Source organism: Stegostoma tigrinum, chromosome 13 (genome assembly GCF_030684315.1).
Source record: "Stegostoma tigrinum isolate sSteTig4 chromosome 13, sSteTig4.hap1, whole genome shotgun sequence".
Lineage (NCBI taxonomy): Eukaryota > Metazoa > Chordata > Chondrichthyes > Orectolobiformes > Stegostomatidae > Stegostoma > Stegostoma tigrinum.
The window spans coordinates 41,457,845-41,483,382 of record NC_081366.1 but is presented as its reverse complement, the minus strand read 5'-3'; the positions used below and the strand labels follow the sequence as shown (position 1 = coordinate 41,483,382).

At 38.4% G+C, this 25,538-nt stretch overlaps 1 protein-coding gene across 5 annotated transcripts in view; it reads right to left on the bottom strand.

Annotated features, from left to right (window-relative positions):
• Positions 1–18,655, bottom strand: part of slc23a1 (solute carrier family 23 member 1) — a 109,862-nt gene extending 91,207 nt beyond the window's left edge. For 2 of the 5 annotated variants that reach the window (XM_059650718.1, XM_059650719.1), the window contains exons 1-2: positions 18,542–18,655; positions 9,289–9,365 (exon numbers count right to left, since the gene is read on the bottom strand). Coding sequence is in view for 3 of the 5 variants with exons in the window: in XM_059650720.1 (XP_059506703.1) it covers positions 6,236–6,394 (159 nt within the window). In the remaining 2 variants the exon portion in view is untranslated. Of the gene's footprint in view, positions 1–6,235; positions 6,457–9,288; positions 9,366–18,541 lie in introns of those variants that run through there. The other 3 variants (XM_059650716.1, XM_059650720.1, XM_059650715.1) reach the window with 3 other exon arrangements.
• Positions 18,656–25,538: the final 6,883 nt, after the last annotated feature.

Sequence of the window (25,538 nt, the reverse complement as noted above, 5' to 3'; positions counted from 1 at the left end):
CTGCAGGGAAGAGAGAGAGCTTCCAAGCTGCCCATAGCCCAAAGCCTTCTGAGCATCTTGCACACAGTCACAGGCAGAAGACATTTGTCACTGATATCCGTCAACTGGTCAAAGAACTAATCCAAGATAACAAAGTGTGGGGCTGGATGAACATAGCAGGCCAAGAAGCATCTAGGAGCCTAAGATGCTGCTTGGCCTGCTGTGCTCATCCAGCCCCACGCTTTGTTATCTTGGATTCTCCAGCATCTGCAATTCCCATTATCTAAGAACTAATCCACTATGTTTTACCAACTAAAGCTGTAACATTGTATTCTTTGCTCTGTTCTATTACCTTAATACACTTTTTTGTATGGTATGATCTGATTGTATTACATGCAAAACTAAAAAAGCTTTTCACTGTGTCTAGGTACATGTGACAATAATAAATCAATTCAAAATCAAACCCAACCCTTTGGTTCCAGTTCATCTGTGAATTGTTTCAAGCACTGTTTGAACAAGTTGTGTAAATTATGTTTGAGCATCAGCTGACTTGTTTTCAAAACATGCAATCTTCCAGTTGTCCTTGTTCCTTTGTTTTTAGAAAAAGAAAGAGATATTTGCTTATTTCAGACCACAATTAAAAACACAGTAAAAAAATACATAATACTTGAATATGTAGAGACATTAGCTGCCATGGTCAGATTTGAACTCATGTTCTTAGAAAATGAGTCTAGTGTATTTATATTACCATAATGGCACTACCCGTCCCCAAAAAAAACTTACAAAATAAATCTCAATGAAATGTAATTGATCAGCACATTTTAGGTAATGAGAAATTTCACATTGTTCTATTCCTGTGTATCACTGTAACAATCTGATGGGTCTAGGAAGGAGGGCTAATATCAAAGTTGCACAATCATGGTTTCATATTCTTTTGGAAGCTTTGACATTTAAATGATACAGAGCAGAAATGATTAGTTCAAGCCTTAATTAGTTTAACAAAAGCCCTTGTACAATCAAATCTGCATACTAATTTTCTGCTTTCTTGAACTAATGCAACCTGAAATGTTACAATGAACCCTGACCATGTTATATTTCTTACTGTGATTTAGATGGATATTATCTTTGAAATATCTAAAAAGACATTGCTCATTAGATCAGTCTTGTGGAAGAGCCTAACATAACTGGATTATACATTACCAATGCTAAAGAACCAAAGTTGGATAAATATTATAATCTATGATGACAGAATACCCAGAAAACCATAATAAGATTAAAGAGATCATAAATTATCAAAAGGACATTGTGTTCATCAAATCAGAATGTAGCTTGGAAGAATCAATAGAAGGAAAATAGTAAATAATCTAATTATAGATTTTCTTAAAGAAAGCACTAAGTGGCAATAGCATTGCACGGAATTAAGATTCATGGGGTTGGAGGTAATATGCTAGCAAGGATTAAAGATTGACTAAAGAATATGAAACAAAATAATGCAAGATATAATTGCCCTAAAACCACTACAATTGAGATTCATTAAACTAGTTCCCTGAATATTACCCTTTGGAGAGGAGATGGAGACTAGGCTCATATTTCCCAGTGTTTAAAAGAACTGTAGTAATCTAATGTGTGGCACAATGGTTCAGTAGTTAGCACTGCTGCCTCACAGTGTCAGGTACCCAGATTAGACTACACCTTCAGGCGACTGTGGAATTTGTATGTTCTCCCTGTGTCTGTGTGAGTTTCCTCAGGGTGTTCCTTTTTTCTTCCACAGTCCAAGGATGTGCAGATTATGTGGATTAGCCATGGAAAATGGTCACAGAGATAGGGTAGGGTGTTAGATCTTGGTGGAATGTTCTTTGGAGGGTTAGTGTGGACTTAAACGACTGAATAGCCTGTTGCCATACTGTGGGGATTCTATGAGTTGAAGCACAAAATGAAGTAAGAGGTTTCCCAAACAAATAAACTGCTAAAATGGCAGATAACATCCTGTGAAAACACTCAAAAGCTCTGTACGTATTACTTATTGACACAAGGATCCTGGCCCCACACCCATGCAAGTCTTCTGGAAATGCACCAATAAGCCCACAATGCAAACCACCAAATGCTACAGGGACTGATCTGCTCTGAGAATATCCCTGTTACTCCTACTTAAAATGGCTGTCATACTGTTTGGAACTGCAAACCTATTTACCAGCTTCAAATGCACGTTACTCTGCCAATACATCTAATTTTCATCTGTGGCAACAGAGGTGAGCACAGTTAATGAAATTTCAATCAAGCCATCAGCTCTAGTGACTTCTATTAATGCAACTATTGACCAATTATCACACTCGACAGTGTGGGCTGCATGACTAATTTCAAAACCTAATATTATAGTAGGATGCCTGTAAGTTTATAATTTAAATAACAGCACCAAGTGGTTACAGACTCAAAGCCTGAATGAGTCCAAGTTTTTAAAAGGAAAGTAAGGAATTAAGGGAAATTCATTGTAGCCAGTCAGCTTTTAAACTTTTTTTTTTACGAAAAGTGAATTCTTCAATAAATTACTATCTTACTATCGGTTTGGGTGATGAGGTCTGTCTATGGTGGATACTGGGTGAGTTAACAAATACAAGAGCAGATCGAGGGATAAAGTGGGATGACTTTTTGCGATATTGAGGCAGGGACTATAAATGAGTTATGGGTGTGGTGGAGGGCACAAAGGATATGAGTGTTGAGAAATGGAGAAATGTTTATGTTTCTTTGGTAAAACTATTCTTTGACTCTGCACTGAGGCAGGATTTTCATCCAGCCTGCCTCCACAACCAGCAGCTTCCACAACATTTCCAGAGTTATCACCTCACACACACACACACACACATGAATTGAAGTTCCAGGACACTTCTCAATATCAGGAAAGTTGAGAATTTTTCAAACTGAGCTCTTGATTACAGAACCAAAATGTATCCTGCGCATGCAATATTTTGAAAGTCGCAGAATATTGCTAAAAATTTTAGGCTTCAACTTACAGGGGAAATTTATTTTAAAAAGAAAAATAGAAAGGTCATGAGCTACAGTCAGCATGATTGGTTTCATAAAACCTACAGATGTCCGCAAGCTTGCAGAGGCTAACTCTTAGTGTGAATAACGTTTGTAACACAGATTGGTCTGTGGTTATTTTATCATAGCTTCTCTGTACAATATTCACCACATTTGAAGAACGCATGGAATCCAGAGGCCATCTCACACCACCACCCAAGGGAGCCAGAAAAACAGAAACGAACAACATTTGCTGTGCACCACGAACACTAGTGTTGATGTCAACAAACATATAAAACCATGGATGTTGAGCACTTAATCAAGCAGAAGAGGGGTAGATCGGAACCTTTCTGTCCAGATATGTCGCTGCATGTTGGAGACCTCAAGTGGTTAGTTATTACTTACTCAAGAGCCCCATTATGGCCATTGCTAGTTTTAGTGTGCTCAGGACATAGTAAGCCCAAAAAGCTAACCCTATAATATTTTCTCACACTGGGTAGTGGCCCCTCATTCAAAGGCCCTCCATGTCTAAATGGAGTGCCCAGCATCAGGATGTACTGAGAACCACCTCTTGCCTTACTTCTTAATCCTATCCCCTATGAAACCTGTCCTTGCCTCAGTCAGGTCTTCCCATTGACTGCAATAAACTCCATTTCTGCTGACACTGTCTGAAATGAACTGCAGTTGACTTTGGATTGGCCAGCAACTCTTGATCCATGCAGGTATGTTTAAGGCAAATCTAGCATTAACCAATTCCAAAGAAGGGTGTGCACTACTAACTACTTATGTCCCTGACTAACACTTAAGTTAGGATTTCCCAAACAAGGTGCCACACCAGGTTCTTTCTGATTAGCCTTTAGGAAACACCCCTTCCCCACAACCTGGATTCAGTGCTGCTCAATCAAACCTGTGTATTTTTCTGTAAATATTAACCAAAAATTCATAAAAAAGTTACTTCATGAATTGGTGCTTAAAAAAGTCTGTTTTTTCCTTCATTTGGAACTCTAAAATACATGGAGAAATCCTGTGAAGTCAAGTCAACGTTTACATTAGAAGCAGCTATTATGTGGTTGCTTCCTGACCATTTAAGCAGGAAATTGTTTGGCAGGCCACTATTATAAGCAACTATTACTATTCGCTAATATGCGATCAGCAAATGAACAGCAAACATTTACAAAATAATTTCTTGTTTCAACTTCAGATTTTCTGAAGTTATAAAAATGTAGTCAAGAAAATATTTCACCAGGAAACTCTTTCAGAACAAAGAAACACATTCTAGCACAAGCCAAATTCTTACCAGTCTCCTTAAATAAATAAAAATATTCTATAGGTATTAGCGTGTGGATGGAGACAAAAAGTTCCACTCCAGCTTTCAGAAGGAGCAGGTACATCTGTAGAAACTCCAGGGTCTTATTACTAAGACCTAATTAAATGTAGTTACACTTACTGTTTGTGTGACCTACTGGTCATCAATGATAGATATTCTATGATGGAGTATCTCTACCACTAATCACAAGATAATCTTTGTTTTGTTCAAGCCCTATGAATAAGCAACATTGAATTATAAAATAAGCCCCAACCAATTCCACATACTGGTAAAACTGGTAAGTATCCAAAGTGACCATCTGCAAAAATACCTCAGTAAAAGTACAATTAGGACCAAATGACCCCAAAGAGTCATTTAGCTTAACGCTTAAATATGTAACAAATGTAAAGGTCAATTGACAAAGTGGCCTTTGGCCCAACTGATATATCCACCTATTCAATGTATTAAGCACAGCATCATGCATTCCTCTGAACTCCACTTTTATTACTTCAACGAAAGGATCAATTCAAATGGTTAACCATACAGAAAAGTCATACTTTTCATCAATGCTTTTGAATTAAGGGTATATTTAAATTGATGAAAATAAACATATGCTTCATCAAGAATGATCAAGCTACAATGTTGACAGATGACAGTAGTAAAGATGAATATTTAAGATTTAATTGCACTATGAAAACATTGGAATGCAAGGAGAGAATAAGTACATACCTATATAAAGGCCACTGACTTTAACAGTTGCAACGCCTGCTAAGAATTAAAATGCACAAACCAAATGCACTCAAATGACTATTTGTTTAATTTCAACCAAAGTAGTTTAACAATCACTGTAGGTTTTATAAAGATGGGATTTACTCCGAGCTGCCAGTTAGATTTTCATATTTCCAGCCTGCTCCAGCAACGCTTACAGACTACAAACACATTTATGCACTAATTTAATCTCTTTTAATCCCCAATTTTAATCAATTAATTCACCATGCTTCAGCAAGCAACTGGAATCCCCTTTCTAAACCTTGTGTTTCCTTTAAAAGGCATTTAAAATCTTCCTCCTTACCCAAGCCATTGCTCAGCTGTCCTAACATTATTCTATAACATTATTCTACACTGATAATAGTGTGAAACAACTTAGGACATTTCACTGTATTAAAGGTACTAATCAAATAAATTGCAGTTTATTAAAATCAAATAATTATTTTAAACCTTCAGACTCATCAAAAGGGCTCAGAGGGCCATAAAAGATTAATTGGATATGATTTTGACTTCTTTGCTTTGACAACGGTTACATTAAGAAGCAAATTGATAATTATCCGAACTGCTAAAGAGTAGTTGTTCCATAATCTCAACAAAAAGCATTCAAACAATGAAATGGCCAACAGCACGAAATTGTGTACATTTACTTCCTCCCCCAACCCCAAGATAGGGAAGCAAACACTCACTTTGTACATTTATGATAAGTTTAACCCTTCATTTTTGCTTTGAATTCTGCTTTCTAGCAGTAATACATTGACACTGTTGACTTTGATGCTTACACATTTTAACTAAGTAATTATTTTGGTCCCAGCAGCTGTTTTTTTTCAATGCATGTACACACCAGAAGCTTTCTTTTGAATCTCATTTTGTTAGTCTTGACTCAAGTGCAAATTAACAATTAAGGAATATATATTATTTTAGGCCAATTATTCCAATTACCCTGTCTCTTCTAAATTAAGTGATGATCAATTTACTATATTGAAAGCATTAATTTTACAACACACTGAGTAAAGCTTTGGTTGTCAAGACCATCCATCAACCATGTAAGTTTTCCCCATGGAAAAAGAAAGAAAATAATCAGTTCTCCAACATCAGTTAATTAGTCATTTGGGAAATGATACCTTCATAATTAACAGTTCTAATGCAAACTTGCTCTTCCCTTACCATTCTGATGGTCACAATTTTGTGGCAGTCATGATAGTGAGATTCTGAATGTTTACTGTCATTACTTGTTTGAATCTGGCGGAAACACCTGGAGTCCACACATGCACAGTTAAACCTGGAAAGCCAGTATTTCCTATGAGCATTTTTGCTCCTCTCCATAGTTTTTAAGGACAAGGAAGGTCCAGGCTATGAGAAAGATTTTTTAAAAAGTGGCGTGGCGACAGCCAATCTTTGCTACATTTCTTTGGCAACACCTTGACCAATCAAAGTCAACAGCCTGCTCCAAGAATTAAGATTAATAGTTAACTGTTCTTGGTTTGGGTCCATGCCAATGATAGCTCAATCAATCGCATTTCTCTTCTCATTCTGTATAATTTGCATCCCAAGGCCTTTGTGTTCTAGTTCTGATAACTGCACGATGAAAAGCTTCATTGTTTCCTGACTTTTGGCACTGTTTAAGTTCAATAGTACTCGACAATTGTTTATAAATAATTTACTGGTGGTAGTTAATAGGTGAAAACAAATGGGTGATTTGGTGATGTGAAAAAATCAGTCATGTGTCGGGGCCCATCTGGATTAAAGTAAAAGTAGATGTGGTGGTTCTTGTGGTATAGTGGTAATGTCTGTGCCTCTGAGGCTAGGAGACACAGGTTTTAGACCCATTTATATCTGCGGTGCATAATAACATCTTTCAACTGGCTGATTTGAAAATACCTGAAAAGTAAGCTTCCTTCATTTCCTCATACCAAATGTGGGATTTTTTAAAGTTAAAGGCCACTTATAGTCCTTTTTTTAGACAGCAAAAAGCCTCAAAGCTGATTGCTATCCCCTTTTAGAGTAGGTATTTTCAGTTAGTTTTACTAACATTTAATGGACGCTGCAATGCAGCAAACATATTAAGCTCCATTGCATAGAGAGTAGCTTTTATCATTCAGGAGCCAACCTAACATTTGTGTCGTTGGGCCAAATATTATCATGAACAAAGATTGTGTTTCAGTTAGGTTTTTCAACAGTTTCCTGTGAAGTAAATAATGGATTGTATGATTCTGTGCTCATGGCAAATGAACTAAAATAATGTCTTGTGATCTCAAATTTAAAACATTGAGCAAGCCAGATATTTGTTAGTTTATCAAGCTAAATTGAGCCATGATTTAAAAAGCACAATCCTTGGAAGAGTGAGAAGGTAAGAAAATGAGCAGCGAAATTCCAAAGATTAAGTTTAAATTTCAAAATAATCTTTTCTACAGAAATTTGAACACATGAACACAAGCAATAATGTCTGAATAGGTGAACTAATCAAGGAACACAATGATTCTAAAGAGTATAAGCTTCTACTTTCAGACACAATCTCACGGACTTAATCCAAGGTATTTTCGTTGTTGTGGTTTCCAGTCAGCTAAGCTTTTAAAAATATTTATCCTCTGGAAGATGTTTCCTTTCTAATCTGTATCTAGAATATAGTTTGCAGCTTGAGCTATTTGTACATCCTACCAGTACGCCTTTTGGTCCAATTATAGACATGATTGATAAACACAAGCCCGTGGGACACATCAACACATCCCTAGCTCCCATTCTATAGCTGGACTTCTCTCTTTACAGAGCAATGTGGCCCTACATAATCCTCTTGACCTCTCTCTTCCTAAACAAATAGAAGTGTGATCCTCAGTTAAACTGGATGTCTGCACTCTCCTGGTGTGAGGAGCTTACTTATATTTAAAGTCCCAACCTTACCAGCTTCTTTTTGTTTAAATCATTGTTCCTTCGTCAGTGATTAGCTGCATAAGACTATAAAACTTAGGAATAGAAATAGACCATTTGGCCATTCAAGCCTGTTCCACTATTCAAATGGATCATGGCTGACACACGGGCACCTTGGGCATTCTTGTTTCTAAAAGTCTTGCAGCCTGTCAAAAATTCAGGTATTGTTTCTAATACACTCAAGTCCACTATCTAGATCAAATATCTAATTGTAATTTTTAAACACACAGGTATAATTTTTTTTTGCAAAACTGAAAGAAAGCCACCTTAAACTGAACCTTAAACAGTTTACCTTAAACTGAAAGTACAACTGTATATTTTTAACCTTTAACATAACCCAAATTAGAGACAGTTATAACAAACTGAAAAACATTTCCTTTCGGATTCATTCCGAAAGAAATGAGGGAGTGGGCAGGGAGCTCAGAAATAAATAGAGAGAGAAGAAGTGGGGATGTCGGTAGTTGGGATAGTGATCCATCTCGTCTGCTGTTTGTCATGAACCATTTCAACTCCCCCTCCCATTCCCTGGAATAACATGTCCATCCTGGGTCTACTCCAGTGTCACAATGATGCCACCCGGAAACTGGAGGAGCAGCACCTCATATTCTGCCTCAGGAGCTTACAGCCCAATGGCTGAAATATAGATTTTACCAGTTTCAAAATCTCCCCACCCCAGCCTCATCCCATGACCAACCCTCCCTCTCATTCCCATCTGCTTGACCTACCACAACCTGTCCATTTTCTCTCCTGCCTATCTGCTCCTCCCGCCTCACTGACCAATGCCCACCACTCCGGACCTGCACTCACCTATCACCATCCCACCTACCAGCCCCCAGAGCCAATCCACCTCTCTTTATTTCTGAGTTCCCTTTCCCCTCCCCTATTTCTGAAGAAGGGTCCTGACCCCAAACATCAATTTTCCTGTTCCTCCGACGCTACCTGGCCTACTGAGCTCCTCCAGCTCTACACTTGGTTATCTCTGACTGCAGCATTGGCAGTTCTTACCATCTCTGGACAATATTCAATTTTGTGTTGACAAGCCAAAACTGACATACAATAATAGTCTCCTATAAAATAAAGTCAAAACTTAGCTGAATGGGCCGCATTAAAGGTGATTACAAGAAAATGTCAGAGGCTCAGCATTCTCTAAAGAGCAGCTCATGTCTTAATTCTCCAAGGCCTTTCTGCCATCTAAGGTAAGATGAGGAATGCTATAAAATACTCTCTATATCTAAATGAGTGCCATTCCAAGTGCACTCAAAAAGTTCTATTCTATCCAAGGCAAAGCAACTCACTTGATCAGCACCTCAGCAAACACCGTAATTATTCATTCCATCGCCAACCAGTGCTCAGTGGCAGCAGTGTGTATCATCTGCAGGATGACATTCCAGTAAATTGTTAATGATTTCCAACAGCATCTTCCAAACAGTAACCTCAACTAATGAGTAAAACAGAGAATAAAGGAATATGGGAATATAACCTCCAGTAAGTTCCCCACTACTTCAGATTTTATCATGACCCTGAAATATGGAGCTGTTCCTTCTTCATTTCTAGTAACATTCTGCTGCTTCCTGTATGAGAAGCAACTTCTCCACATGAACAACAGTGGCCCAAGAAGGAAGCTCATCAACAACTTCTTAAGGGCGAGCAGGATTGGCATAGTTCTGGCTTTACCAGCAATGTTCACATCCCATGTACATATAAAAATAGTCAAGAATTTAACTCATCATCCAGGAATCAATTAATGCATTTCACAACAGTTGCTCTTTGTCCACTAACTGTGCTCAGATACCTCATTTACTTGGTCAGCATATTAGTGGCGAGTTAAGAAAATTTCAACCACATATATCAAGATGTTCATACAACCTAATAAAGAAAATAATTAGATGAGCTTCTCTGACCACGTGTCTTCACTGCAAGCATCATTTCTCATGAATGCTTTTTGTTTGTTTAGGTTATTTTGACTTGTGAACAGTTCAGTGGTTACCTTTGGATGAACAGAGGACCTTTTAGTATAGCCTTCAATTTCCACTGTTGCTGAATAGGTAATTACCTTGTCTGCTGTCTGAACTTACAAAGTTCTTGCAAACTCTTTGCTAAAGGGTTCTTGAGTGAAATGCACTCAAAGGATTCCCTCACTATTTGCCTGTCCAGGAAGGGTCACCTGACCCAAAACATTAATTCTGATTTTTTCTTCACGGATGCTGCCAGACCTACTGAACTTTTCCAGCAACTTCTGTTTTTGTCCCTTTCTTCTGGTAGGCGTTCACCAATACCTCACAGCAAGAACTTCGTTAAGCTGCAAGGTGAACACTTCCTCAAATGTACTCTAAGATTGACTCTCACCTCTTTACCTATGGTGTTCTCTTTCAGTTAATTCTCTGGGAATGAAGGAGGTTGGGTTTCTTCTACCATTATCCAGAGCCAGGATGAGTACCACTCCAAAGCCTGTTGAAGATGCATCTGTAGCCACCGATATTGGCATTTTTGGATTATAATGCAACAGAATATCTGAACAAACTAACTTCTCTTTCATCTTCTATAATGCAACAATTTTCTCAATACTCCAAAGTTATCAAAAGACCCACTAAAGGTTCTGTGGTTGTAATCAAATTTTGAATGATCTTCCCAAGCTGGTTCAGAAATTTTCAGACACCATCAATACTCTTTGGTCAGGGAAATTTGTTTATGGTTTTCACTTTCTGAAGATCTATTAATAGTTCTCTCTATTTGATAAGATGTCCCAATTGTCATTCTTACAAATTCATGTTTCTCGTTCAATGCAAGGTCTGACTATTATGATTCATCAGAACTTCTTGAACTCTGTTTATGCTCTTGTTTTGTAACACTACATACAACTATATCATCAAATTACTCAGTTTTTCACCTTCTAGAATGTGTGACGTTGTGCACTGACAATCTCGTAGCTGACGATATTCCAAAAGGAAAGCAACTGAAGCCCAATCACCCAAAAGGAATGATAAGTATCATTAATAGCTTTGATTTTTTTTTCTAGGGGAATTGCCAAAATCTGCAGTTTGCAGCTGGCTTAGTAAGCAGAATACTGTTGGTGAGTTTTCCCAGACTGTCATGTACTGAAGACATTGAATGAACTTCTGTCTGGACTATTTTATTTAATTGTGACAGGTCTCCACATAGACTAAGCTTACCATAACGCTTGGGCACTATTACAGACACCATGCAGCTGGCTGCATGAGCAGTGATGTTATTGCTCTGTATAGCATTCTGTCAAGATATTCTTTAACTTTTGCCAACAATCATGCTACTTTTGTGGGACATATTAGTTTAACATCTTGAAGCAATTTTCAGTCGTAATCTTTCCTTAGATTACTTAGACAGTGGAAATGGACCCCTTGATTTCATTGAATCATACTTTGATTTCATTGAATCATAGAATCCCTAAAGTGTGGAAGCAGGCCATTCAGCTCATCAAATCCACCCTGCCCCTCGGAGGAATATCCCAACTAGACCCTTCCTCCTCCCCCCTGCCCCCCATCCCCATCATATCCCTGTAGTCCTGCATCTGCCATAGCTAATCCACCTAACCTGCATGTCTCTGGACACGATGGGCCGGGTTTTCCTCAGAAAACCTCATTGTTTACATGCATTCTACAGAATAGGGCTGTTCTTTGATTCTTTAAGATGGAGAGAGTTTTGTTGATTGCTTGCCTCTTGTCATTGACATTGATCTGACCAGGTACTTGAAGATGGTGCCTCCACGACCTTATACTTTAATTCTTAATGGCTAGATGCCACTAGTCTGCCAAGACACCAATGTGTAGATTAAACTCTATCTTGAAGCCTTTTATACTTCTGCTATGACTGACCAGAATCGGATTTTCTCCCTTTATTTCCCCTAAGAAAGCTGCTTTTTCCCTTCATTTCTAATTTCTTGCCTGATGTCCATTTTGGAAAGTTCGGCTTGACTGTTTTTGCTGCTTTTCTATTGCTCTGCAAAAATACATGATGTGTTTGTAATTCCTGCATTGGAATCACTGATCTGGATTTTTTGATGGATAGATTGAAACATAAGATCAGGTTAAGCTAGTAAGTCCCTTGTGCCTGTTCTACTATTCCCTTCTGCAGCGTGGGTGGGAGTTGCCATCAGGGCCCTGACAATTTCCTGGTGTGACAGTTTTTGAATGAATTGCCCAGATATTTGAAGATTGCACCAGGAAATTTCCCTATGCCTGGAACCGTTCAGAAATATCCATTTAAATCAGTGAATTTAGATGGCTCCTCTTTAGTTGCATCAATAGTTACTCAGAAAATATTAGATGATTAAAAATCTGGTCTAATCCCAGGGTAGCTATTAAATCTCCAATTTATGACAAACATCCCAATTAGATCTCCCCCAGATCCTTTATGCCCCCGAGACCCAACACGCCCGTCTCCCCTGGGTCCTGAAAGTGACAGCAACCCTATGTGCCCAGAGCTAATGGCCCATCTCTACCACAGACCTGAAACTTTCCTCCTACCTCCAGCACTGGGCCATGCATCTTTATGTCTGCCTTGAACCTGAAACCCAACACTCCCTGCCCTGTCCTGCCACCAGATGTGATATATTGCACCCCAGGACTTTCAACACCCTGCCCCTCGATATCCCCTCTTTCAACACCAGACTTGACATGATATTTCCCAGGCCCTGACAGCACTTGCCTCTCCACTATGGAAACTCCACAATTTCCCCATCCCCATCCACACCCCAACCTTTACCCCAGATGCCAGTCACTGGACCACCCCTTTCCCTGTTGGATGGTCACTGACTTTTAGCAATAATAAATCTTTACTGGGAAAGGAGAGATATTATTTTTACCCACTATTAAATGGTTTCAGACTAATATTTAAAACAATATCGTTTGTGTGTAATTGAAATAAAGTATATCTGATTAGTCATATTCTGCAATGAAAATATAATGTTGAATAATGTTGCTTCATATACACAAATTCGGTGATGAATAAGTGCATGATTTGTCCATAGAAAAAAGCACTAATACTGATCTAAGGCAAGACAACTGAACCATGGCTGACACCTAAAAAATGAATTGATGTAGAAGCAACGTCACAACTTCTTACTACACAGCAAGAAATAAAGGGAAACTCAATGATAAAGAAAGCACCCTTATTCTCTCTTCTAATTTATCGATGTTCAGAATGAAGCCACAAAGAAAGATCAGGTAAATAGGATTCAACTGCATACTATTGTCTTGAAACCACCAGTGCAGTGGTACAATGTGGCAAATACACTAAATAGATACCTAAAGAACTGATGATGCTGCAAAGTAAAATCAAAAACAGAAGTTGCTGGTAAAGCTCAGAAGATCTGAACTGAGGAAGGGCCTCTCGACCCAAAACTTTAACTCTGAGTTCTCTCCACAGATGTTGCCAAACCTACTGAGGCAATTAGACTCCTAAACTCAAAACCTTTTTAGCCAATGTCCGGCTCTTTAGCAGCTACTCAAACAAATCTCTGAAGAGCAGCATTTAGACTTGATTTCAGTGACTTTTAAGCCAAAGCTAGTCTTCATTTACAGAACTGTGGTGTGGAGGTGCCAGTGATTTCACCTGACAAAGGGGCCATGCTCTGAAAGCTTGTGTTTTCAAATAAACCTGTCAGACTGTAACCTGATAACAAAGTGTGGAGCTGGATGAACACAGCAGGCCAAGCGGCATCTCAGGAGCACAAAAGCTGATGTTTCAGGCCTAGACCCTTGATCTAGGCCCGAAACATCAGCTTTTGTGCTCCTGACTTGCTGCTTGGCCTGCTGTGTTCATCCAGCTTCACACCTTGTTATCTTGGATTCTCCAGCATCTGCAGTTCCCATTATGTCAGACTATAACCTGATGTTGTGTGATTTCTGACCATTACAGAACTGGATCAACATAGTTCCAAACTGTGTCAATATGTTATTTCTCATGCTAATTAGTTGTCTGATCCATGTTGTACATTTGCTAACTCAGGCACAGTAATCAATCAAGGCTCTGTAATCAGCTCTATTTGTCATCAGGAACATTCAATTACACAAAATTAACAATCAGTTAAGTTCAGTCTCTGAGTGTTTACCTAACGGAGGCGACTAATTTTAAAATTATTCCTGAGCAAAAAAAAAATCAGAAGAATGGCTTAGGAATTAAATCAGTTCTCAGTTCAGAGGCATTGAAGAAATTGCATCTGCATTGAAAATTGACCTGGTTTGAACTGATTCTGGTGCTGTAAGCAAGATTAATTCCATTCCTACTTCTATCTCAACATTGCACGAGGGAAACATGGTCTCATTAATGCCAGAGGAATTGACAATCATGTGAGTAGCAGAGTGACCAACTCTGACAGAGTTTCCAGGACTGCCCTGTAATTTGACTTATTGTCTCGAACTTGAGATGTCTTTGCTTGTTCTGAGTGTCTGTGCTTTAATGTAATGCAAAGGCTTAGCCATTAGAACTCACGATGAAGGTGTGAGAGCTTGTACAGTCGTCGATGCCCTGACCAGAAACATCGATCTGGGGAATGGAGTCTTATCATTAAACTCTTAGACAAGTGAAATACCTTCCAACCACCTTCACAGTCTCACCTCTAGTTGGAGAGTCAATAGGATCCATAGTGTTAACCCTGTGCTTAAATATTACTTCAAAAAGCTAGTGTGATGAATGGAGGAATTTACATTGAACAGCCTGTGATTCTGCCAGCTGCACCACATCTCCAGTCTCATAGAAGCACCATCAGCACATTTGGTCCACCATTGTCTTTGCACACGGAAATGTTCCCACAATTATTTCCCAAGATTTTATCACTGTTACCAGATTTTCGCTTTGGATGTCTCCTGATATCTTCTTTGTTTTGTACCAGTGATGATCTGCCACAATAAATAAGACCTAAGCCTGATTTTCTCTTTGTATTTTGGGATTTAAAAGGAAATGCGTTCAGGTTAAAATATTTTACAATCATGCATTTTAAAATTTCAAATACTGTGATTAAGGCCATGTATTAATAAAGGGAGACAACACCATTTTATGTGGATGCGTTACAGCTCAAAGTCTTGAAGCTTGATGCAGTTCCTGAATATCATTAAATTGAGCCCAAAAAGAGGGAATGGATGAATGGCCCAGATATTCCTATAGCCAGATCATTGTTGAAGTTGCATGTTTGGGATCGTGTGGAAAACCCAATAGAGTTGACTGTATCAGGATTGCCCAGGGGATTGAAGATACTGATGGCAATCCCTCTGCATCTGGAACCATCCAGAAAGAAAAAGAAACTCCTCAAAAGTCAGAGAATTTGTTAAGTTCACTTCAGCTTAATATTTACTCAAGAAAAGATAAAGGAACTAAAATTTACTTTAAGTCCTGGGTACCTATTAAACTAAGCCCCAGACTTATGATTGAGCTCCTCACATATATACCTTGACCCCTGCCACTCCCCGATCTGACACCAATCGCTTTTTGACCCCCTACACCCTCCACCTCCTCTGGCTGCCAGACCTGATATCAAACTTCACCTCACTGTGCGCTCCCCCCCCCACCTTATCCAAACCTGTTGGACCTAAAACCCATGCTTCTGTCTCCACTCATCCACCTCAAGCCTGCCACTCCTGACACACATCACTCCTACCAAAACCAATATCTTAGCTCTTGACCAAACCCAATCTAATGGACCTGACACCAACTCTACCAGAACCAACCTTCCCATCACTGCAACCAGCCTCACAAGTACCGTAAGAAAGGATGAGTCTTGGCCTGCAGTATTACTCCTGTCCTGAGTAGGCTTCTCCTTAGTTTCCCCTGAAGGATGCATTTGGGACAGGTCAGACTCAGAACCTAGGCTGGAAAAATATTTACTTACAATATAATAGACAAGCTTCTACCAGTATGTTTATTAGTAATTTATTCTCTGAGTACCCAATTTGAAGAGGTTCTATATATTTCAAAGCCGTATCTTTCAGTAAGATAACATTATGCTGAAGGATCTGAAAGTTTAGTGCCCCAAAAGTTGCAATTGCTTGATGACCACCTTTAAATAAACCTGTCCAGTGATCAGCAGATGCTTTCCTGAATTACTTTCTTTTAAAATAATGGTGACCGCTAACATCCTCAGCATTATTGTGACCATAAAATCTGGACCAAAGACAGCTGAGTGTTTGCTAAGAGGGAGAATACTTTCTTCTTCCATTGGATATGGTCATTGTTGCTGAGGCTGGCATTTCTTGGCCATCTCCAATTGTCTTGAACTTAATGGTTTGTTAGGACATTTCAGAGGGAAATTAAGAATCAACCACATTACTGTTGGTCTGGAGATGCATGTAGACCAGAGTAAATAAGGATGGCAGATTTTCTCCCTATCAGGTATCAATGAATCAGGTTTTTTTAAAAAAATAAAAACTGATGTTAATGTTGGTAACTGTAATCATTAAACAATTTTTCAAGTCCAGATTTTAAGAATTGAATTCCAAATCAACCATCCGCAATGAAGAGATCTGACCCCTTGCCTCCAGAACATTAGCTTAGGCCTGTGGATTACCTCAAATTGCTTATACATTGAAACTGTATTTAAAACTAGAAACCTCATAACAATTAATTCATTTGGTTAATTCTTAAATTATTTTAAATTCTGAAATGTTTACTGTTTTGTTCATTACCTGTTGTAATGCTGAACATGAGAAAATATGAAAATACACTTAATAATATTATGATGAGAGACAAAACATGAGTAATTTGCAAGCTGGGATAAGTGAGTTTTTTTTTATTTATGTAGACACTGTGTCCATCTCTATAATCTGGAGAAAGTACTGGGGAGCTTTCTTCTTGAATCACAGCAGTATGTGGGATGTAGGAGTACTGACAGTGCTATTAGAAAGGGAGCTCCAGGATTTTAGCAAAGGTGAAGGAACAACAGTACAGGCCCAAGCCCTGATAGTGCAGTGACTTAGAGGGGACGATGTGCATGGTGGTGTTCTCATGTATCTACAGCTCTTTTTCATATATTTGGTAAGACTTGTGAGTTTGGAAGATATTGTCCAAGGAGCCCTGGTGAATTAATGCAATGCATCTTATAGATGGCACATAATGCTACCATTGTGTATCAGTGGTGAAGGGAGTGAATACTGGTGGACATGGTCCCAATCATCTGGCTGCTCTGACCTGGATAATGTCAAGTGTCTTGAGTGTTGTTGGAGCTGCACTATCCAGGCAAGTGGAGAGCATTCCATCACACTTCTGACATGTGCCTTGTAGATGGTGGACAAGTATTAGGAAGTCAGGAAATGAATTAATTTCCACAGAATTCCTAGCCTCTGACTTGCTCTTACAGATACATATATGTCTGATCCAGTTCAGTTTCTGATCAATGATATGTTCCAGAACGTTGACATTGGGGAACTCAGTGATGGTAATGACATTGTCTGTCAAAGGACAATAGTTAGATTCTCTCTTTTTGGATCTGCCATTGCTTGGCAATTGTGTGGCATGTATGCAAGTTGCAAATTGTCATGAAGCCTGACTATTGTTCAGGTCTTGCTGCATTATCCACGAAATCATAAACGGTGCTGAATATTGTGCAATCATCAATGTTAATTTTGACTTTTGACCCAATGATGAAGGGAAGGTCATTTATCAAGGAGCAGAAGATGACTGACTTGAGGATATTATACTGAGTAACTCCTACAGTGATATTTTGGGACTGAAAAGATTAGTCTCCAATGACCACAACCAAATTCATTTGTGCCAGGTATGGTTCTAACCAGCAGAGAGTTTCCTCTCCGATTCCCAGTGACTCTAGTATTTTTAGGGTCCTTGATGCCACACTAGGTCAAATGCTGCCTAGATTTTGAGGTGAGTTACTCATACCTCAACTCTGGAGTTCAGCTCAATTGGCCACATTTGAACCGAGGCTGTGATGAGGTCAGGAGCTGAGTTGCCCTAAGGATTCCAAAGTTTGAACATATGCACAGATTGTAATTTTGCAAGCATCGCTTGATAACACTGTTGATGATCCATTCTGCTACATTTCTAACAGTCAAAAATAGGCTAACTGGGTAGTAATAGGCTACATTGGATTTGTACTATATTTTGTGGAAAGGATGTACCTGGGCAATTTTCCACATTTTCATGTAAATTTGAGTTAAGTAAACTTGACCATGAGCACGGCTAGTTCTCAAATGATTTACTCTTGGCACCAAATTATATCAGTTATAATTCTTCTCAGTTAGCTTCAAAATGTCATTTCGACCTGAGGCAAAGATTAGTCTTTTTTAATAACATGTAGCATGTCCATTATAAACAAGACTTGACCTGCCAAAATATTGTCTTCCCAGGTAACATACTACATAATTTTACAACTCATCTTCAGTTTACAAATGATATTTAACCGCATTTAAATTGCACTTCCACATCAAAGCGATGGCAAAGGTTCGTAATACAAAAGGCATCAAATCACAGCATTTGCAGTAAAATAGTGTGTATGCTACATATTAATTTCAACTGCATTTTCTTAAACAAATTTAGTTAATTCATGAGAAAAGTTTCAAAAGGTTTTACCTCATGCTGCATCAATTCTGAAGTTCTTTTCATTTTGTAGATTAATTTTATCCTTTTCAAATAGTGTCACAGTTCCAGAGTACCTAATGAGCTCCAGTGAAAAATAGGAAAAACATAATTTCAAGTTAGTAGCAAACACCTTAAATACTTTAGGAAGAATAAGAAAGTTAATGATTTTCAAAATCGTGTGAAGGACTTTAACCGATAGACTGAGAGTTCAAGTATTGTAAATTATAACTAAGGTTATCTTTGGCTAAACTTTGTGAGCTGTTCATGAAGATATGCATCAACAATGTCGACCTATGCCATGCTCACTTCCAAACTAAACTAAATAAAAATGAAAAGAACTGTGGGTGCTGTAAATCAAGAACAAAAATGAAGTTGCTGGAAAAACCCAGTGGGTCTGGCAACACCTGTGAAGAAAAAATCAGAGCTAACCTTTCGGGTCTGGTGACCCTTTCCCAATTCTGAGGAAGCGTCACCAGACCTGAAACATTAACCCTGTTTTTTTCCTTCACAGGTGCTGCCAGACCTGCTCGGCTTTTCCAGCAACTTTGTTTTTTTTCCAAACTAAACTAGATTTATGTTCAAGAATTTCAAGCTAAAAACACTATAAATATGTCTGACGGGTTTTCAGCAAATATGCTTATAATTATGCAACAACATAATATAAATTACTAAAATTATCTTGCATAAGGCCTGATCCTCCATTAATATTACTTGATGTTAAAATTTGTATGTTAACAAATAATTTCAAATGGAATTTTGTCTGCCATTGCTAGAGGGATGGAGTTTAAAAACAAGGAGGCTATGCTGCAGCTGTATAGGGTCCTGGTGAGGCTACACCTGGAATACTAGGTGCAGTTTTGGTCTCCTTACTTGAGAAGGGATATACTAGTACTGGAGGGGGTGCAGAGGAGATTCACTTGGTTGATTCCAGAGTTGAGAGGGTTGGATTATGAAGAGAGGCTGAGTAGACTGAGATTATACTCATTGGTATTCAGAAGAATGAGGGGAGATCTTATAGAAACACATAACATTATGAGGGGAATAAATAAGGTGGAGGCAGGGAGGTTGTTTCCGCTAGCAGGTGAAACTAGGACTAGGGGGCATTGCCTCAAACTAAAGGGAAGCAGATGTAGGACTGAGGTCAGGAGGAACTTCTTCACCCAAAGGGTTGTGAATCTGTGCAATTCCCTGCCCAGTGAGGGGGTTGAAGCTACCTCGCTGAATGTTTTTAAGGCAAGGCGAGATAAATTTTTATACAGTAAAGGAATTAAGGGTCATGGTGAGTGGGTAAGTAAGTGAAGCTGAGTCTCAAAGAGATCAGCCATGATCTTATAAAATGGCGGGCAGGCTCGAGGGGGCAGATGGCCCACTCTTGCTCCTAGTTCTTATGTTCTAACCTCAAGTCTGAAGAAAGCCAATTTATTTCCCTTTATTAGTTGCTGTACATTATCTGTTTTTTTTTGCCCAGGAAGTCAGAGACTTCCTAAGTGACGGCCAGTTGCCTTCTAGAAACAAATGAAAATACCTGGAGAAGGAAAATCAAGGTGCAACACATCCTGAAAAGCAAAAAGGATGATCTCACTAAGCCCTGTAGATGGAGACAGTTGAAGTGTTGTCCTAGTCTTTCCCTCCACCAATAAAACTCGTTTTTATTTCTCTGTGTCTGTCTGAATACATGTATTGAGAGGGAGTGGGTTTATAAAGAGGATAGATTTTTGACCAGTAAGTTATATGTCACTGGCTCATTATTAATTATTTCTAGTAAAGATCTATTTATCGGTAATAAATAATCATTCTTATAAATGCAAAAATATCATCCATTCTTTCTGTCAATCTGGGTATAATCCACAGATACATTGGGTAATTTTTGCATTCTTTTGCAAAGTCTTTAATTTTTGTGGTGACTTCAGGAAGGGCAGGGCTTGAGTGCAAGCATGCTATCCGTTCAAGATGGAATAATATTGCAATGATAAAACATATCTGCTGCTTCTTAATTTGTTGTCTGTGAGAATTTTCTAATGCATTTCACTGCTTAGCCTGCTGATGACATCACTGTTACTGGAGATTTACTGTAGCTTGTTCCAGAATGAAACTAATATGAAGAAAGGTGAAATTCACAACCAGCGCTCAAGTGATCCATGGGTGTAGCCATCTTTGATGTCAGAGATGAACATATCAGTTTGCTCTAATGCTGAATCTAGGTCATTAAAAGTAAACCACGTACTAAATGAATGCAATGCTGGGAAGGGTAGCTTAATCTTACTTAGGGTGTTAGACAAACAACGGAAGGGTATTTGCATAATGTTTGCAATGCACTTTTTAATTAGTGAAATCTCTTCTACAAATTGCTTAAGGTTTCACTTTTAAATATTGCCTAGCTTTCAGTTGGAGATTTATCCCAAAATTCAACAATTGTCAATATGCTCAGCCATTTCCTTCAGCTCCCTTTTCAATGTCATTACTATGAAAGAAATCTTGAATGTTTGCTATTGCAGTCATTTCCCTAAATGCTCGCTAACTTCATTCCTTTAATTCCAAGGAATGCAGTCTTCAGTAATGCTGCCACTCAGTGGTTTAGTCATTCATTGCCTCACTTGGCTAGAACACATCAACCTCATTTGGTTTTGCTTACTCCTAAAAGCAACCATAACTCTAGTTTATAAAGAAATAACCTCCAATTTATTATTATCCATTCCAAGCCCTCTTTTTATCTCACTGCATACCCTTTCTTATTACTTTGAATTACTTTGCCAACAATATAAAAATCATCAGTCGATTGTCTTGCCTTTGCAAGAAGGATCTCTTTTAAACACATGAATTTCATGATAGTTGACATATATGATGACCCAAGGCTAGAAGTAAGAATCATAATTTTGTCATTCATACTGCTAATTATTGCATAAGAAATGAGAATTTGCAATCTTAAAATGTTTGAAATTAAAAATTGTTCAATTCTTCAAATATTTTGCACTGCGAAACACTCTGTTCCCTGTAGGATTTCCAGTTCAGCACTGAAATTTAAAAAGATGACTCAAATACAGTTCCAGTTCTGTTATTGTGGCCATTACATCTTCCATCCCTGGCTCCTTCTCTTGCCCTTGTGTCAATGATTTAATTCTTTTACCATTGCCTTATCTGTAAAGCAATGATAATATTTCATAATTATATGAAGCACAAGTGATTTATTGTAAGAAACAACATTATACAGAAGCAAAAATATAAATCAACAAATGAAAATAAGTATCATTTTTCACAGGTATGGTAAACTATTTTCTAAAATGACCTGATCCAGTCATTTCATGATTCATTGTTACATTCCATAATTAAAATTCAATTTTGATTAGTCATATTTTAACCATAAGCTTCCTTGAATTTTGATGTCAATGTAATGCTTTCAATGTGCTGTTTGTAAGTCAACTGACAGCATAATGGCTGTTCAAGGCTGTTTTTTTTAATATCTCTTATGAAAATTGAGATGAGATTAAGGATATGTAAATAAATAAACAGAGATTAGAAATGACTTATTCTGGACAGTCTGATCATATCTCAAGCAATAATTTTTCCTGCATTATGTATTTTTTTTAAAAAATGTTCTCTCAATGGGGAATCAAACAAGATTTAAATCAATATCTTCATGGTGGATAGAGTATGAGGTGCTGACCTCAGGTGCTGAACAGTGATCCTTCCAACATTACAGAGTGGCATAACAACAACGTAATTCACTGTATTCCAAAATATTATCAGAACTTTAAGATGAATCAAATTTATATAACAGCCAACATGTGATGTGGCCCAATATCCTTAACATAGTGGTGTTAAGTATAGAAATCTTTGTCACAAGAAGTAGTATTGTTGAGGCATAGGTATTACTTTATTTTTAAATGGAAAGTAGTTGATCTTTTGAAGCAGAGAATGATGATGGGCTTAAATTATTTATCAAGGTAGTGGGATTATTTATGGATTTCTTCAGCAACGAATGGGAACAAGTGAACTAATTGACTTACTGCTGTGCTATAAACCTTTGTCTTGATTGTTTCATCGCCTGTAGCTAACATTATATTTGACAGAAATAATAAGCCTTGCATGGCCTTTTCTCTATTAGTGAACGTTTTAATTTTTGGTGATGTTCTTACTGATAAATCCATGCAACTGTATGGAATCAGTTAAGCAGTTCATTAATGTTCACACTGCACTGGTTATCTAGACTTCCCTCCATTGCCTTAATGCCAAGTTTATAGTGGGTTTATTACTACAATAATGCTCCTATAAGGTCACAGCCCATTGGCTGTGATATGATTGATAGAAGGCACCAGATTTTCAATGAATGTAGGCTATAAGTGGCTACTCACCTCAACTAGCTCTGATCCTTGAAGGCCTGGCTTCAGACTACGCCACATTGGCATGGGCATTAGCAGTCCCGCTTCTCTTCCGCAAAGCCAGTTGGTAAGGAATAACACCATCTTTATTCATTCCTCCATTCATTTATGTATATTTCCTAACTCAGACACATCTCGATATCCATAAATGATTTTTAATGTTTTAAAAACTTAATGAATTATGACACACGTCCAGGGCAGTTGGAACTTGAAACCAAAACCTCTGGCCAGAGGTAGGAACGCAGGACCCTATGTTACATGATCCATTGCGAGCGTATATATACTCAGATGAAACCCCAATTAATGCTGTCTAGTTGTATATAGTTAAACACAATTGTTATACAATTAACAGTCAGATCTGATTACAGTAATGGTGGAATCTCAATATTGAACAGAAGGCTTATAACCCACACAGACACTGTCGCTCCTCTGCCGAGGCACTTCAAAAGCTCTAATAATCTTCTGTAGGGCAGATTCACGGACTGCTGTGAAACCCTGTGTATCCTCTTTTTGAACACTAGCATCTGAAACCATGTTGACAACAGTCCAAGATTATATGTCATTTACTTGGGCTTGCAGAGGTGTCGTAGCTTCAGTATAAGTTCCCATTGCAACACTCAAATGCTGTCTTGCCATCAGTTACGTAGTACAGTTTATTAATATTCTCATGGAGTTCACCAACACTTCTACGCTGAAGATGATGAGAGTTCATGCCCATGCTCCACATAAAGTCCTTTGCTTAGTTGGAATCAGAACCCTCCATGCTCCTTGACAGTGTCAATTGTTTTTCTCACAGATGTACCAAATAATTCTGACTGAATGCCCATGAGCCTTTTGCAACATGACACTTTACTAAAGTCCTCATCTGAGTACTCTGCAGCAGAATCCATGTGCAACCTTGCCATCCAAGGAGCTAGTACCTGTAAGGTCCTTTTCGTCACTATTGTTGCAGCCTACTTGTGCCCGATGATTCATTATATGCAGATCCTATCTCTAAGCTATACTTTAGTGTACATACAATGCCAGTTTCTGAACTGTTGGCTATATATGTGAAATTGAGTAGGTTTTTCTTTCTCTTCAATCTCATTTTCCCCTTAGGCTTTTGGCCTCATCCACCAATTACATTTTTCAATTAGTGGGCACCTATCATACAAAAGCACAGAAGTATTGGCATGAGGGATGTGAGGATGGTGGGGGAGCTATGGTTACATCATCTGCACAATAGATTTAGGATGATAATGAAACAGAATTTGAAAAGGCACATTAAGTAGGAAAATACCATCATCGATTACTTCAGTGGCTACCATTCCAATTATTCCCAAACCAGATCTTCCATGGAGATGTGCATGTACAACCACGTCGCGAGGCATGGGTTAGTTGCTGCTACTGCCATCTACTAAAAGCCACCTTTGTCTCATTAAACAGGGAAGCGTATGAGTGAGTGCAGGGCAATTTGTTTGGTTGACATGGTTACCACAGCTGAATAGCTAGTATTTTTGTGCATATTATGTGACATGACCATGCAGCTTGAAGCAGTTTTAAGCATGTTTCAGGGTGAGATGAAACTATGTATGTGAACTGTGAGTCTGGTCGCTATTGACTGTCAATTGGTGGTGAGGAAATATGGTGGATGTAATAGTATGTGAGTTTTCTACTGCAGTTGGTAAGATACTGCAATGTAAGAATACATTCACTGGCCTTAATCACTCCTGGAATGTTTTTAAACTTCTTGTATCCCTGCATCAAGTACATTGGTGCTGGACTCTTTGCATTGATTCCATTAGCCTGCTGCTTTCATAGCCTTCCCCAGCTTTTGTCCCAGCTAACATGTGGAAAGAGAATCTCCTATATCCAAGGCATTCAAAGGTTTGGTGGTGGTATATGGAGGTAGTGGAGTGGGGTGTGCATGTGGTGGGTGGTGGGGGGGGGGGGGGCGGTGTGGTGGCGTGGGTAATAATGAGGTGGCTCTCTCTCTGACCTGTTGCATGATTTCTGCTTCTTTTTACCAGTGTTATTATGACTCTGCCATCCTGCATTCAGAATAAGCCCCAACTGTATGAGCAACATACAGTGATACTAGACTTGCATGTGGCAAGTACCCTCAGCCATCCTTTCAGCTTGCCAGAATCATTCAAATAATTAGACTGCACAAAGTTTGCATATTACCTTCATCACTCTGAATAGAGATTGGGGTAAACACGCATAGCGATCTACATGCTTGAACTTCCTGCAGTCGAATTTAGCTTCCTACATATCTTGCATATGTCAATGTAATTGATGGGAAATGTTGCATTGGTCAATCTGTTCTGGCATCAAGTATTTTTGCGTGTTTACTAACTCTGTTCACTTTGTTTAAAGGCAACTTTTCAGTCCACTGAAAATGCTGTGAAGTGAACAAGTTCACTTGTTTTAGTGATCGAATTAGAAAAGTTTATCAGTTGGTGTCAGATGTTTTGGAAAAATTTAAATTACTGTTAGATTTGGTCTGCCCACTGTTCTAACACAGCTCATACTTTTGATGTCAGACACAACTCTCGTTATAACAACCCAGCTGAGATTTATCTTTAATGTAACTGTAAGAAATGGTCTTTACATCCAGTACTGCCTGGCAA